Here is a 14,424-nt window from a genome sequence, read left to right on the forward strand (position 1 = left end):
CCATGACTGGTGAAGATTCTCCAGTGTGGCTGCTTTGGGGCCACCCATGCTCCCGTCAGTAACTCTTCACCCATGCTCTATAAGTTAGCCCAATAAACTCATTAGTTCCCTTGGGAGATCTTTGGTAGAATTAAGTTTTGGTTACTGGGACTTTAGAGGGCAGGTAAATACTACATAGTACTACTCCCAACTAACTCCTGCTAGTAATAACTTTTTATTATGCAGGAGGCAGTATGCTACAGAAACCACTTGGGCTTGATTACTGACACTGTCACTTCTGAGCCATATAAACATTTAAATGTCTCCATACCTGTAAAATGAACGTAACAGTAACTGTCCTACAGGTTCTTCTGAGGATTTGATGTCAGGTAAATATGATGATGCTTGAATTGGTAATTGCGGCTTGCCTGGTGAACAAAACCATAGAGATCACGCTGCCCCCCTGCAGGCAATGGGGCATGCAACCCAAAGGCAATCCCAAAAGATGGGTTGCAGAAATCAGATCACATAGAATGTGGGCTCTTCTCTGCAGGGGTGCCCCTGATTTATCTGGTCATAATCTCTAGCTTCTCCAGTATGGATGTACTTGAAAAATGCAGATAAGTTCTGACTCAACACAAGAATGAAAGAAGACAAAACCTTGCCCAAACCTCCGGGCAAGGCTGTCACTAGTGGCTCAGGAACCGAGGCTAAATTGTGCCAGTCCTGGAGCTCTGTGAGCTGATCTACTCTAACATGCATGGTCCCCCATGTCCTGTGGGTACACAGTTTACTACAGTTTGCAGATGAGGAGACGGAAGCCTTTAAGGGAGGTGTGTGGGCAGCAGGACACCGACAAGGGTAAGGTAGTAATTTAGGAGAGATGATGAGGCCCAGGTCAGGGAAGAGCTGGGATGGGAAAGAGGGGCATACAGAAGGCAGGCACAGGGCGTGGCAGCAAGTGGTATGAGAATAAAGGGAAGAGGCCAGAATTCTAACTGTGGTTTGGACAACTGGCACCTGCTTGTTCCTGCCGCACACTGAGCTGGAACCATGTACTCAAGAGCACCTGTCCAGGAAGTTCACAATGAAGAGACTCCCAGTCATCTGGGAGGGGCCTTCAGAACAGATGGGAGAGCTCGGGAAATGACCAAGTTGAGTAATGGAAGTGACGGAGGCAGACTGTCCTCTACTCCACCAGCTGAGATGAGACTACATTGCAGATTCCCTGGGCTGTAGGAGACAGGTTCTGTCCGTCTTCCGGGATCGGATCTGGGAAAGATACTGATATGCTGTGGGCAAAGACAGTCTAGCAGTTTCTTGCCTCCACTTGTCCCCCTTGCCTGACAATCTTCTTCCTAGCACCCCACTGTGTGTGTCCATCCCAGAGTTCCACTAGGGGTCTTCACTGGAACACAGGTGATAATCTGCTCACAGGAGCACTGGCTACCAGCACTGACGGACTATGGAGAAAGAGGCTTTGGAGTCTGGTGGCAACTAAATCTAATAAACTGTTCCTAGTCAGAGCAGCAAAAATAAGGACGACTCCTCAGATGAATAAAGGTTGGGAGATATTTATTTTCTTTAAACCGGATCATAAATAACAAAGAAACAAAGTCGGCCCCAGACTCTGGACCGTGCAGCAGGACAGGGGTAGGAAGTTGTTGGGTGAACGGTGAAGAGGGCTACACGCCACCTACGACAGTCACACACAGATGCCCCTCCCTGCCTGGGCAGCAGGGGGAGCCCGCAGTGCTATGATGAGGGCAGAGGGGATGCTAGTCCATGGTGTTTCTACATAGGAACACGGAAACCACAAGTGGAGCGAGGAGCTGTGGGTCTACAAGCGGCAAGCGGCACTTGGCACACCTTCAGGAACCAACTATGAAAATGGTTAAATTCCATCATTAAAAACAATTCCACAGGATTTAGCCTGTGGCTTTGTGCGTGGGCTGTGTTTTACCTGGGCTGCTCTGTGGCAGATGAGGGCTCGGAGACCCTTGGAGCAGCCTGGCCTCAGCCCAGGGCAGGTGCCCAGGTATGTGGGAGTGGGACGGTAGGCTCACCCAGACGGGAAGCCATGTGCTTGGACTGGCTGGACCTGGCTTACAGACAGGTTTCTTGGGATGCTTCCTATCTACTACCTCTCCCTGAACTAAGGCTGGAACCTTGGTTACTCTGGTTCTTCCAGACTTGGGACAGTTAAGACTGAGATAAAGGTACCTGACTGGTGTTTTATTTGAAAGGGAAAAATAAGGGCCAGTGTGTGCATTGCCCATCGCATGAGGTAGGGCAGGACCATGCCAAGAACATCCTCAAGGAATGGAGATTCCTGAGCCTGGGGAGACATATGAACCCAGGTACATTGCCATATACCAGGAACAGCTCTGGTGGCTCACCCTAGGCAAGGCAGGGAGCACAGGGGAGGGGAAGAGCTGGGAACCCCAGACTGCACAGGCCACTGTTGGACAAGGGCCCTGGAAAACAATGCTTTTGACAGGTATACAGAAAGGGTTTGTACATCTTGGGATGCCCCTCTACAGGGAGCCAGTGTCACATGGCTGGGTGGGATGGTGAGGAGGAGACAGCGGCATCACAGTGGCCTCTGGTGCGATGTATTTACAACAGAGCTCAAGGTAGAGAGAGGGGTGGACATCAGGTCACTAACAGCCAGGAAACACACTGTCAGGGGTAGAAAGGGGGGAAATGTTACAAATGTCACCATTACAAGCTTTTACCCAGCTTATCCCTTTCTCCAGGGAACCCTCCCGTCCCGGGTGACCACCAAAGCCCTGCAGGCATGACCCATCTCTTCACAGCCCCTTGATATATGGAACCATCTGGAAGCATTTATGGTTGGCAGAATTATGTTTAGGATGTGTTCCTGGAAGATAGTGGGCAGAGGCCAGGGTGCGGCTATGTTGCATAGGATACCCCCGACCCAAACAAAGAATCACTTCCTCTAAATGCCAGCAGTGCAGGATTTAAATTCCCAATCTAGACTTCTACACGACCTCCATGGCCTGCCCAGGTCTGCTCAGCAGGAGGCAGAACACAGACATTTCTGGCAAACGTGGATCACACTGCAGGAAATGAGTGCATGCCAGCTCAGCAAGACCCCACTGGACCCACATACAACCAAGAAAAACACAGACCACTTCGGTAATGCAGACCAGAAAGGGCTAAGGCAGTGATACCCATAGTCCCCAAGATTCTTAAGTTTTGAGGTGGGTCATCCAGCTAGACTCACATGCCTTTATGTACTTACCACTGGAATCCTCCGATGGGCTCTGCAAACCTGTGCCGGATCAGGAAAGTGGCAACAGCTTCAGCTACCTGGAAAAGAAGAGGCATTCTAGGCCCTGTGGAGGGAAGTGCTGGGCTTCTGCTGAAGGTTCAGCCACTGCTGTCCTTGGAAGTACTCACTACTGTCTGGGTAGCTTAAGAGCAAAGGACCTGGACCAGGGGACTCCTTACAAGATAGCTCCAGAGAGGTGAAGGGGAACAAGAATCTTTTACTCCCAGAAGACTTACAAACACCATTTTCTCACAGAAGGAGCCCCGATTAATCTCTGACTATAACTGGAATTTAGGGTGCAGTGCCTGCTCAAATCACCCTTGTCTGGTTTTAGATGCTAACAAAGAAGCAGATCTTAGCCACAGGGCCCTGGAATAAAAGAGGGTGCCAGTGGCTTCTCAGCCCAGACATACAAAGCCAAGACCACAGGTGCTCACCAGGCAGAGACTCGGGGAGCTGGCAGACAAACCCTGAGACACAGGTTTATCCTACTTTCTGTGAAATCCCACATTCCCCCCAGTCGTCCTCTCAAGTCACTGGACTCCAGACACACCTTGTCAGGGGCATCCTCGTGGACTGCATGGCCACACTGCGGTAAGACCTGCATCTGGAACTTCCCTAGAGAGGAGACAAACAGGCAACCTCAGGGATAGAAAGCCCTCCCCAAATCATTTCTATGCCTCCTAGGTCACTGGGCATCCCAGGAAGACCTTCCCTCAGAACACTCTGGACACACTACCAAGTCTGCTGAGTGTAACTGTACCCTTGTTCAGGGTCCCTTCACTTTTTACCCTTTCCTTTTGTACCTCCTTGGTGTAAATTTACTTCAGACAGAAAACTCGGTTCCTGTGCTCACAGGAGTCAGTCTAGTTGGAGAGTAAAACACAGCACTAATGCAGATGAAGTCCCAAGGATGAGGCAGTGTGGTAAAGGTACCCAGACAGGTTTATGCACAGAACGAATGGCCCACCTACAGAAGAGAAGGCTGGGAATGACAGCCATGGAAATAAAGAAGCTTGGCATGGTTCTGATGTGAGTGGCTGGCAGTGAGGCTGGGCTATTTGGAACTCTGTAAGCTATGTTAGGAATACTGAAATGGATTATTGCAAAAGACAGCAGATGAGTATCAAACAGTGTGCTAGGCAACGTAAGATGTGCTTCCTTACTCTGCCTTACAGCACTGCAAACTCACAACCTACGGTAATTTGTGGGGGTAACTTGGGGCTGAAAGTAGGGCTCCAAGCTACTTAAACTCTACCACTGAGTTACATTTCAAACCCTAATGTGACAAGTATTAAGAGTGAACAGCAGTTGGGTATGTAGCTTTCCTGGGTGTGTTGGCCCAAGGGTTGGGTATCCAGCACTGACAACAACAAACAAAGAAGTGACCAGAGCTGAGCTGGGCTGGGCTACAGCACGAGGGGCAGGTGCTTTTCGGGCACAAAAGCTAAATACAAGGTCGGGTGGGGAGCTGATTAACTCTGTGACAAAGTAAGGAAGTTGGAGACGTCCTTGTGGCTCTCATGCAAGCCGCACAGGAGTCCATGTTTTCAGCGTACCAGTCTACGCACTGTTGAAGATGACTCTACAATCACACAGAGTGAGAGAGTGAGGAAGCGAGCTATGATTAGGGCAGTATCTGTCCAAGGCTGTGTAATTAGTGCAGGAACTAGGCCACACCATTAAGTCTATTAATGGTCTTCCTCTTGCAGGAGGCTGCGTCTCCTTCAGATCTATTATATTATTAATGCACATGATTCTAACATAGAGGAAAACACTGGACCCTGCTGCATCCCTGCTGCAGTCTTCACATCTGGGCTCACGTGTGGTGCTCAGACCCACTATACTTTGTAATCTTCTTAAGCCTGGCATCAACACTCTCAATTTACACATTTAAGAGCATTCCAGCTAAAACAGATTACTAGGTGAGCAGTGTCTAAACCCCCCCACCCCACCCCCAAGAAGCTCCCTCTTCTCCCTCCTCACCATCATGTCTTCTAACAGACTTTAAACCACTTGGTACCTATACTGTTTCTCTTTTCTGAAAACTCTGAACATAAGAAAACACCAGGAAATTATGTCTGTTCACAATGTTAGGTGCCCTTGTAATAGTAATTCCCAAGGCATCACCTCATTTGATTTCTTTCATCCTGGAAACAATGCTTGACTCTCATTTTTAATTAGGTGGGGGAAGACAATGACTCTTCAGAAAAGGGAAGATGCTTGTCCACAATCACCTGGCGGTGGCGGTTCAATGGAGGTGACTCTAGTGCTCACACTCTCCCTACTGTATCTCACTATCTCAGAACATCCATTTTCATATGACTGCCCATTTCCCCACCCTCAGAAAAGGATCCACAGGCACAAATTCTGGATGACTTACCCTGCATCTGGCCTATGGTCAGATCTTTATCCAGTCTATCAACACCTGGAACAAAACAGGATAATCTGTGAGTAACTCCTTAGAAAATGCCTTGGAAACAAGTTTTACTGAGCACTGAGTAAAACTGCCTCAGAGTTATATGTACCACTGCACCCTCAATCCAGATGCACAGGGTCCTGATTCCCACCGCAACCTCAATCCAGGTGTACAGGGTCCCGATTCCCCACTGCGCCCTCAATCCAGATGCACAGGGTCCTGATTCACACCACAACACTCAATCCAGATGCACAGGGTCCTGATTCACACCACAACACTCAATCCAGATGCACAGGGTCCTGATTCCCACAGCAACCTCAATCCAGATGCACAGGGTCCTGATTCCCACAGCAACCTCAATCCAGACGCACAGGGTCCTGATTCCCCACTGTGCCCTCAATCCAGACGCACAGGGTCCTGATTCACACCACAACCTCAATCCAGACGCACAGGGTCCTGATTCACACCACAACCTCAATTCAGATGCACAGGGTCCTGATTCCCCACTGTGCCCTCAATCCAGACGCACAGGGTCCTGATTCACACCACAACCTCAATCCAGATGCACAGGGTCCTGATTCCCCACTGTGCCCTCAATCCAGATGCACACAGTCCTGGTTGCCCACTGCACCTTCAATTGTGATTCCCACGGGCACATTCTCACCAGATAAGATTTTTCAGTTTACAATTTCTGGGTAATTATGGTATTGTTGTTGTTTTGTGATTTACTTACTTTATTTCTGTATGTGAGTATTTTGCCTGCATGTATATATGCGTACCACATATGTGCCTGACACCTGTAGAGGTCAGAAAAGGGTGTTGGATACCCTAGAATTGGAGTTACAAATGGTTGTGAGCCACTATGTGGGTTGTGCAAACCAAATTAGGGTTCTCTCCAAGAATAACAAATATTCTTAACCCCAACCCCAATCATGATCATTTAAAGATGTTTATACGACAACAGGATTTTACTGTCTCAGTTCTCACAATACGCAGAGTGTTTTTACAGCAATATCTGTAGCTCCAGGAGTCGGGCTCACCAGGCACAAAGGCTAGGCCAATGTCATGCACCACTGGAGAGCTTTCATACCCCGTTAGGTTTAGGACTGCATACGGGGAAACTAGGGGAACAAGGATGGTTCTCCACTTTAAAAGTTGTTAATAGTTCTAATGAGCTCACATTTAGATGGCAGTACTCACACTTCTATGGACTGAACTGTCCCCACCATTCATGATGAACCCCCAGTCCCCAGTGTATTTGAAGATGGCAAAATGAGGTTGTAAGGGTGGGGGTCTCTGAGACAATAGGATTAGTGTCCTTGCAAAAGGCACCAGGAAAGCTGTCTCTTTTTCTCTCGGCCATATGAAAGCACAGAGAGAAGGTCTGCGAATAGAAGAGATTTCTGAGAACTTAGCCTGACTGTACTCTAATCTTATACTTTTAGCCCCCAGACTGTGAGAAAAGAGGTTTCAGTTCTTTTATATATATATATATATATATATATATATATATATATATATATATATATATATATATATATATTTATTTATTTATTAAGTATACCATATTCTGTCTGCATATATGTCTGCAAGCCAGAAGAGGGCATCAGATCTCATCACAGATGGTTGTGAGCCACCATGTGGTTGCTGGGAATTGAACTCAGGACCTTTGGAAGAGCAGGCAGTGCTCCCAACCACTGAGCCATCTCTCCAGCCCCGAGGTTTCAGTTCTTTAAGCTATCCAATCTATAGTATTTGATTATTTCAGCCAAACAAACAGTGCATGCGCGCGCGCGCGCACGCACGCACGCACGCGCACACACACACACACACACACATACACACACACACACACACACACACTTACCAGCCAAGAGCAGCAATTTAGGGATAGGACAACTAAGAAAGAGATTGGACAAGCCCCGGAACCAGCCATCCCAGTACTTTTCTGTTTTTGCCAGTTCAATTCTCCAGGTGTACGGATGGTCCTTCTTGGTCTGCAGGAATAAAAGCAAAGTGAGGGTGAGGAGTAGGACCGAAAGCAGGTCTGTGGGAAGGAAGGAGGAACCCACTGACCTACAGCTGAGGGTACACTAACCCTTTATACAGAGCTGCAGGCTGCTGTAACCTCTACTTTGTTTTCTTCTGGCTCACATGAGCCTCCTGTCTCAACCTCCCAACTGGCTGGTGTTCCAGACACAGTCCAACATACCCAACAACTTCTATTACTTTAGGTAAATTTAGGAAATTTCTTAAGATCAAAAAGGCAGTTAATTATTGATCAAAGACAGAACTTTTCTTATACCAGTGAGTAAAAAGGGCATATCAACAAAAGAACATAGACAAAGACCACACTCTAGTAAAATAAAACAAAAGAAAAAAAAAAAACCTAAGTGAAAGAAAAAGCACAAACTGGCATCCACTCCAGGATCACTATCAGACAAATATGACAAACCACAGGAAAGAACAAGCTGACGTGTGTGAAAAGAGTATTTATCTCATTCCAGATTTACGATGATGATAGTAACGGTAATTCTAAGGCAATATGACAAATAGGAAAATGTCAACATCTGTCTTCCCTTGACAATGGGATGGGCATACAATGTATTATCAAATATTAGTGAACTAGTAAGAGTACCCATCCTTTCCTGTGTCATGGAAACAGGTTAGATATTGGAACTGAAATAAGTGATTAGGATGCTGCATTGAATGCGACACGAAAACCTGGGTGTGGACATGCGATGACATAGTAGACTGAAGATCAGCGGTGACCAAGATGTCCACATCACCCAAAGTGACCACAGAGTCAGGGAAATCCCTATCTGAGTTTAAATGTTATTTTGTAAAGACATTTTTTTTTCATATGGAAGTGTTGGTGTCTTTATTAGCAGAAAATCATAAGCATTAAACTATGAAAATGATATACATTGCACTGATAGTGTAGTCAATTTAATATTTCAAAAGTTTTAACATTCAAAGCTGTTATCAGATTGTTTTAAAAATGAGAGTCTTATAAATAAGCTGCTCATGTCTAATTTTAACAATTAGAATTTTTTTCACATGTGAAAATATTTTCATAAAACAAAGTCAGGTCTAAAAGTGGAATTTAATAAGATAATGTCAAAAAGATTTTAGACTTTTACTTTTTATTTTATTTTTTTTTAAATGTACCACATTTTCTTTATTTGTTCTTTGGTTGAGGGAGATCTAGGTTGTTTCCAGATTCTGGCTTTTATGAATAATGCTGCTATGAACATAGTTGAGCAAATGTCCTTGGGGTATGGGTATACATCCTTTGGGTATTGCTGGGTCTTAAGGTAGATTGATGCCCAATTTTCTGAGAAACTACCATACTAGTTTCCAAAGTGGGTGTACAGGTTTACATTCTCAATGTACATTTGTAAAGACATTTTTAATGATCCTAAAATTGTCTAAGATTACATATGATTCTCAATAAACAATCAACTTTGCAAAAGAGGAAGAAAACTGGAGAACTCATACTTCTTGACTTCAAAACTGTTACAAGCTGCAGTAATTAAAAGTTTGGGACTTAGGGGTATCGCTCAGTGGCAAAGGTTTAGCATGTGTGAGGCCTTAAGAACCACAAAACCAAGGAAGTTTGGTACTGCCATTAAAGATACACAGCGGAAACACAGGTACCAGAAATGAACACTGAGACACATGGTCAAATGACCTCTGCTGAGAGTATCAAGAGAATTGGTAGGGGACACACAGTGCTGAGATAATTAAACATACGGTCACATAAAGGAGAATGCATACCCAGCTGGGCAATGAGCAATGAGAAGATGCCCAACAGCAACAGACAATATGTAACCATGAGCTCGGTGTGGTGGCATCTGCCCGTAGTTCTGCAGTCCAAGTGGCCCTTGAGTTGTGATTCCTCTGCCTCAGACTCCCAAGTCTAATTTAGGAGTTAAGATGCTACTATGCTGTAATATGATAGAAAACTCTTCTTTCATCCTACAATGTGTTACAAGGCCCAAGGAGATGAAAACTTATTTATATATTTATAAATTCTAAAGTAGTATAAAGCATAATTCTGACCAGAGATCTCAAGGATGGCAGGAAGAAAAAAAAATACTTTAAAAGCCAGGCAGTAACATGAGCTGAACATAATGTTTGTGTGGGAAATGATTTCTATGTAATTAGAGGACAAAGGAGTCAGTACTGAGTGCCAGGCGTCCACAGCATCTTTAAATGTGGCTCAATTATAGGACTTAAGATGCACAACTCCAAGTGTTATACTGCATCGTATAACTAACTGTAAGTCCACAACACAGATGGACTGACAGACACTAGGGCCAGAAAGCTTGTTCTAGGAGATAAGCCTGAGAAGATGGAAAGAGCTGGACAGTCACAGGATACAGGCTGGCACTGAGATTTTTTTTTCCCCTTAGAGAACCCACAGGAACACCTTTACAGAGGTGAGGAGGAGCCTAGTGAGGAAGCAGTCTGATGGGCACACACAGGGTAAGTCTCATGTTCTAATTGGAGCCCAGCCTTAGTGTCTACCACCTCACGATCTCTCACCACAGGGTCTCTGCCCCCTGAAGTCGGTAATCTGATAATAACTATGCTGTCTTCTCTTTCCTCTCCTCCTCTGTCTTTCCAAGGACGAGACCTTCACTCACTTCCATGTCATCTTCCTTTTTCCTCTTGTTTACTGACTCACTTCCTTCTTCATCTTCTTCCTCCTCCTCTATGATTCCTTCTACTATGGACTTGGAGCCTTCTGGACTTGTAATTCCTTCACACCTAGATCGAAAAAAAAAATACTTGATGAATGTCTTGTCAAATTATCTTAATCTTTTACCAGTAAGAACCCATAAAAAGGTAATGGTCATTTTCTGGGACATGGTGATGGAGATTTTATTGGTATTTTTATATTCTATGAAGTAGTCCTGAAGAATTAAGACAAACGTTATAAGTGTGTAAGGCTGAATGCAAATTCAGTCCCAACAAACCCCAAAGCAAAGAAGCTCCTTACTTACATCAGAACAAGCTCCGCCCCCAACAAGTCCTGTGTTAATAGCTACCATATAGAAACTGGCAAATACAATGACCATTGCCAGTAGAACCCTGCATGTTTGAACATCCAATCCAAACAATATCTTTCCTTCTTCTTAAAAATGGTATCCTAGGGGCTGGAGAGATGGTTCAGAGGTTAAGGGCACTGACTGCTTTTCCAGAGGACCTGTGCTCAATTCTCAGCACCCACATAGTGGTTCACAACTGTTTGTAGCTCCATCCAGTTCTAGGGGACCTGAAACCTCACCCAGACATACATGCAGGGGAAACACCAATGCAAATAAAATAAAAATAAATTTAAAAAATGGCGTTTCTACACAATAAGACATGACAGTATGATATGGGATTCCCCTCTGTATGCTGCAAATACCAATGGTTAATAAAGAAACTGCTTTGAGCCTATAGCAGAGCAGGGCAGAATAGAGCTAAGCAGGGAAAACTAAACTGAATGCTGGGAGAAAGAAGGCGGAGTCAGGGAGAAGCCATGGATCCCATGCCAAAAACAGACGCAAGCCACCAGCTCGAACCTTGTGGTAGGCCACAAACCTCGTAGTATAGTATAAAATAATGGAAATGGGTTAAATTAAGATGTAAGAGCTAGCCAATAAGAAGTTAGAGCTAATAGGCCAAGCAGTGATTTAATTAATAGTTTCTGTGTGGTTATTTCAGGAGTCTGGGCGTCCGGGAAATAAAAAATGGACTCTACAATAAATTGGCACACCAACGTGGCTGATTAAATCTACATAAAACTTGAGAGGGCTTGGAAAGGAATTCTAGACACTAAAATACAAAGTTTAGCCGCATTTTTTTTCAGAGGGGCTATGCTTGCTGGCGGCATGCTGAAACTCCTTTAAGAGAGATCTTCCTGATTCAGTAGTAGCAAAACAAAACAAACAAAAAAACCACGTGGTTTTGAAATGGCTTCCTGGTCCATGCTGCCAGCATGAACTCTGGCTCTTTTCTGGGGTTGATGCCCGCCACCCACTTTGGGTGCGAATGCTTATGTGTCCGCCCAAGGTTGGGAGGAAAGTAGCTGAGACCATGCCCAGGGCTCAGCACCCCTACCTGGGCAGATTTAGCTTTCACTCAGATAAAAGGGGTTTATAAGCTACCCAGTGCTACCCAGAGTTGAGGTGGTGAGGATGGATCCCACCCTGTGGTCCTAGAGCCTGTGGTGGTCAGGAAACAAACAAACGGCCTCCCTACAACAACAGTAGAAGGGAGACTTGCTGGCAAGAAGTTTCAGTAAGAGGGAATGAGAGTGGATGAAAAGGGGTGAAAATGACTATAATCTTTATATACATATATCAAACTGTCAAATCTAAAAGAAATTAAGTAAGCCAACAATGATACAAATGGAACCTCTTTACTATATAATTAGATAGAAAAATCACTATTATATGAACAGCTGGTCCCATGGTTCCTCTTAGAGAAAACTCAATGGAAAAATATATAGACAGGTGTTATTATGGGTTCTAAGGCCTGGAGGCAGCTAGAGGCATGGCAAACTAGTTTCCTCAAAAATCTACCAAGCAGTGTGGCAGAGAGGGAGAGAGAGCAGACCCTCAAGAGGGCATCAGCAGACTGCTCATGCTTATCTCGATTTTCACTTTCAACTTACGAATTAAATAGCAGGGCAACTAAGTCTAACAATAATGTAGTGCATGTTTCAAAAAGGCCAGAAAAGAAGATTTTGAGTGATTTCACCAAGAATATTCAAGGTTATAGATATGCTGATTATCCTGAATTAATCATTATAAAATATATATGATATTGAAATAGTATTATACAACACCCAAGTACATATGCACATACAAATAATTATCTGTAAATCAAAAAATTTAGAAAAATTTGAAACAAGAAAAGACTATTGCTTAGATTAATTAATTGATGCTATTAAATTCTAACTTTTTAAAGTGTAATAATGTTATTATTATTTCTCTAGAGCATAATAAATTCTTACAGAAAGACTCAGATTTGGGGCGAGTTTGCTTTACAGTATTTGAGGTTATGGGAAGTTAACAGGCATGTAAACACAATCCCCAGTGATGACCAGCATTCCATGACGCCACTGCCCGTTTTACCAACACTCCTGTCTGGCCTAGTGGATGATGTCTTTTCAATTAACGTTTATTTTGTGGTTATTTTACAAAGGACTCATGCAAATCCACCAAGAAAGATCAATTAGGTTGAGTAATTTCAGCTCTCAGCCTCTAAATCTGGCTTTTACTCTAACTCTGCCAGAATTTCATACCTGGGTTTGCGTTTCATACTGGGTTTGGCTCAGTGACACATAGACACTAACACAGGAACACTGGTGTGGACACTTAGTTTAAATGTGTACTCACTGGAATGCACACTCTAACAACAGGAGATGTGCTAATTTAATCTAGGAGTTAAAGAAGACACTACCGGGCTTTGGGGTTTCTAAAAACCAAACAGAAAAACAACTAGAAAAACCATCTCCATGCTAGACTAACAGAACTCACTGTAATTTTATCTAAAATAATGAAGGCATTTAGCAGTACGGCAGAATAAGTGCAGGAACAAAGGAGCCCTAATTCTCTCCTGTTTTTCATCCTCTAACCAGGCAAAGAGATAAAAGACTTACTGTTTGACTTGACCGACCATTGAGACTCGGGCAGACTCTAGGTTTCGAATCTGGCCGCTCTTCACACTAGGAGAGAAAGGAGAGAGGTTATTCAGTACTTAGCACAGCACAATACCAGGAAAGAGTACTTTAGGTTCTGTGGGATCTAACAGAAAGCTGCAGTCACCAAGTGCTACTGAACAGACAACTGCCACTCTTCACCTAACTATTACAAGTATAAGTAAAGAAACTGCAGCTTCTCAGAGGGTGCGTGAGAAGCACAGAAGCACACAGATAACACTGATATGGCAGGACATGTTCAGAGAAATGCTTTATTTCCAATGAGGAAGCTGAGAAGCCTGTCCATGTTCTACTACACCCAGGTCTGAAAGGGAGAAGTCAGCCACAAAGAGAGGGCACAGCAGAGCACAGCGGATAGCTGGACAGCCGACTCATTGAGAAGCTGAAGGCCCTGGGGAGTGGGTCAGTAGGAGGACTGTGACAGAGCCGGGCTGGTGGCAGATGACAGCTTCCATGGCCTTATATGCTGCTCTAGTTGGAATGGGAGCCCAAAGCTCATTCCCTAGAAACTGGATTCTCACTGCAAGAGTAGAGGTGGGGCGTTTAAGATATCATCAGCTTAGGCTCTTCATTCAGGAACAGGTTAAGATCTTTATCAAAAATCAGTTTGCTGGGCTGAAGGGATGGCTCAGAGGTTAAACAGTGTTTGCTGCCCTCCAAGGGACCAAAGCACCCATGTCAGGCAGCTGACAACCATGTTTAACTCTAGCTCCAGGGGATCAGATCCTTCTTCTGGTCTCTGTGGGTACCCAAACACAGTTCTTTATTGGCAATTCTCTCTCTCTCTCTCTCTCTCTCTCTCTCTCTCTCTCTCTCTCTCACAGTTCTTTATTGGCAATTCTCTCTCTCTCTCTCTCTCTCTCTCTCTCTCTCTCTCTCTCTCTCTGACTCTCTCTCTCTCTGTCTCTTTCAAACACACACACATAAATGAAAAAAAAAAGGTTTGCTATAAAGTAAGTTTGAGGCTGAAGAGATGGCTCAGTGAGTGCAGGAACTTTCATCCTAAGA

At 44.6% G+C, this 14,424-nt stretch overlaps 1 protein-coding gene across 1 annotated transcript in view; it reads right to left on the reverse strand.

The window, feature by feature from the left end:
• Positions 1-1,537: 1,537 nt before the first annotated feature.
• The window catches only part of Ppme1 (protein phosphatase methylesterase 1), a 43,397-nt gene continuing 30,510 nt past the window's right edge, over positions 1,538-14,424 (reverse strand). Inside the window, exons 8-14 of the mRNA XM_075952434.1 lie at positions 13,357-13,422; positions 10,349-10,472; positions 7,564-7,693; positions 5,661-5,705; positions 3,831-3,895; positions 3,248-3,315; positions 1,538-2,661 (exon numbers count right to left, since the gene is read on the reverse strand). Of these exons, the coding sequence (XP_075808549.1) occupies positions 2,643-2,661; positions 3,248-3,315; positions 3,831-3,895; positions 5,661-5,705; positions 7,564-7,693; positions 10,349-10,472; positions 13,357-13,422 (517 nt within the window). The 3' untranslated portion in view covers positions 1,538-2,642. The remainder of the gene's footprint in view (positions 2,662-3,247; positions 3,316-3,830; positions 3,896-5,660; positions 5,706-7,563; positions 7,694-10,348; positions 10,473-13,356; positions 13,423-14,424) is intronic.

This window comes from Microtus pennsylvanicus, chromosome 18 (assembly GCF_037038515.1).
Source record: "Microtus pennsylvanicus isolate mMicPen1 chromosome 18, mMicPen1.hap1, whole genome shotgun sequence".
NCBI classification, from domain to species: Eukaryota; Metazoa; Chordata; class Mammalia; order Rodentia; family Cricetidae; genus Microtus; species Microtus pennsylvanicus.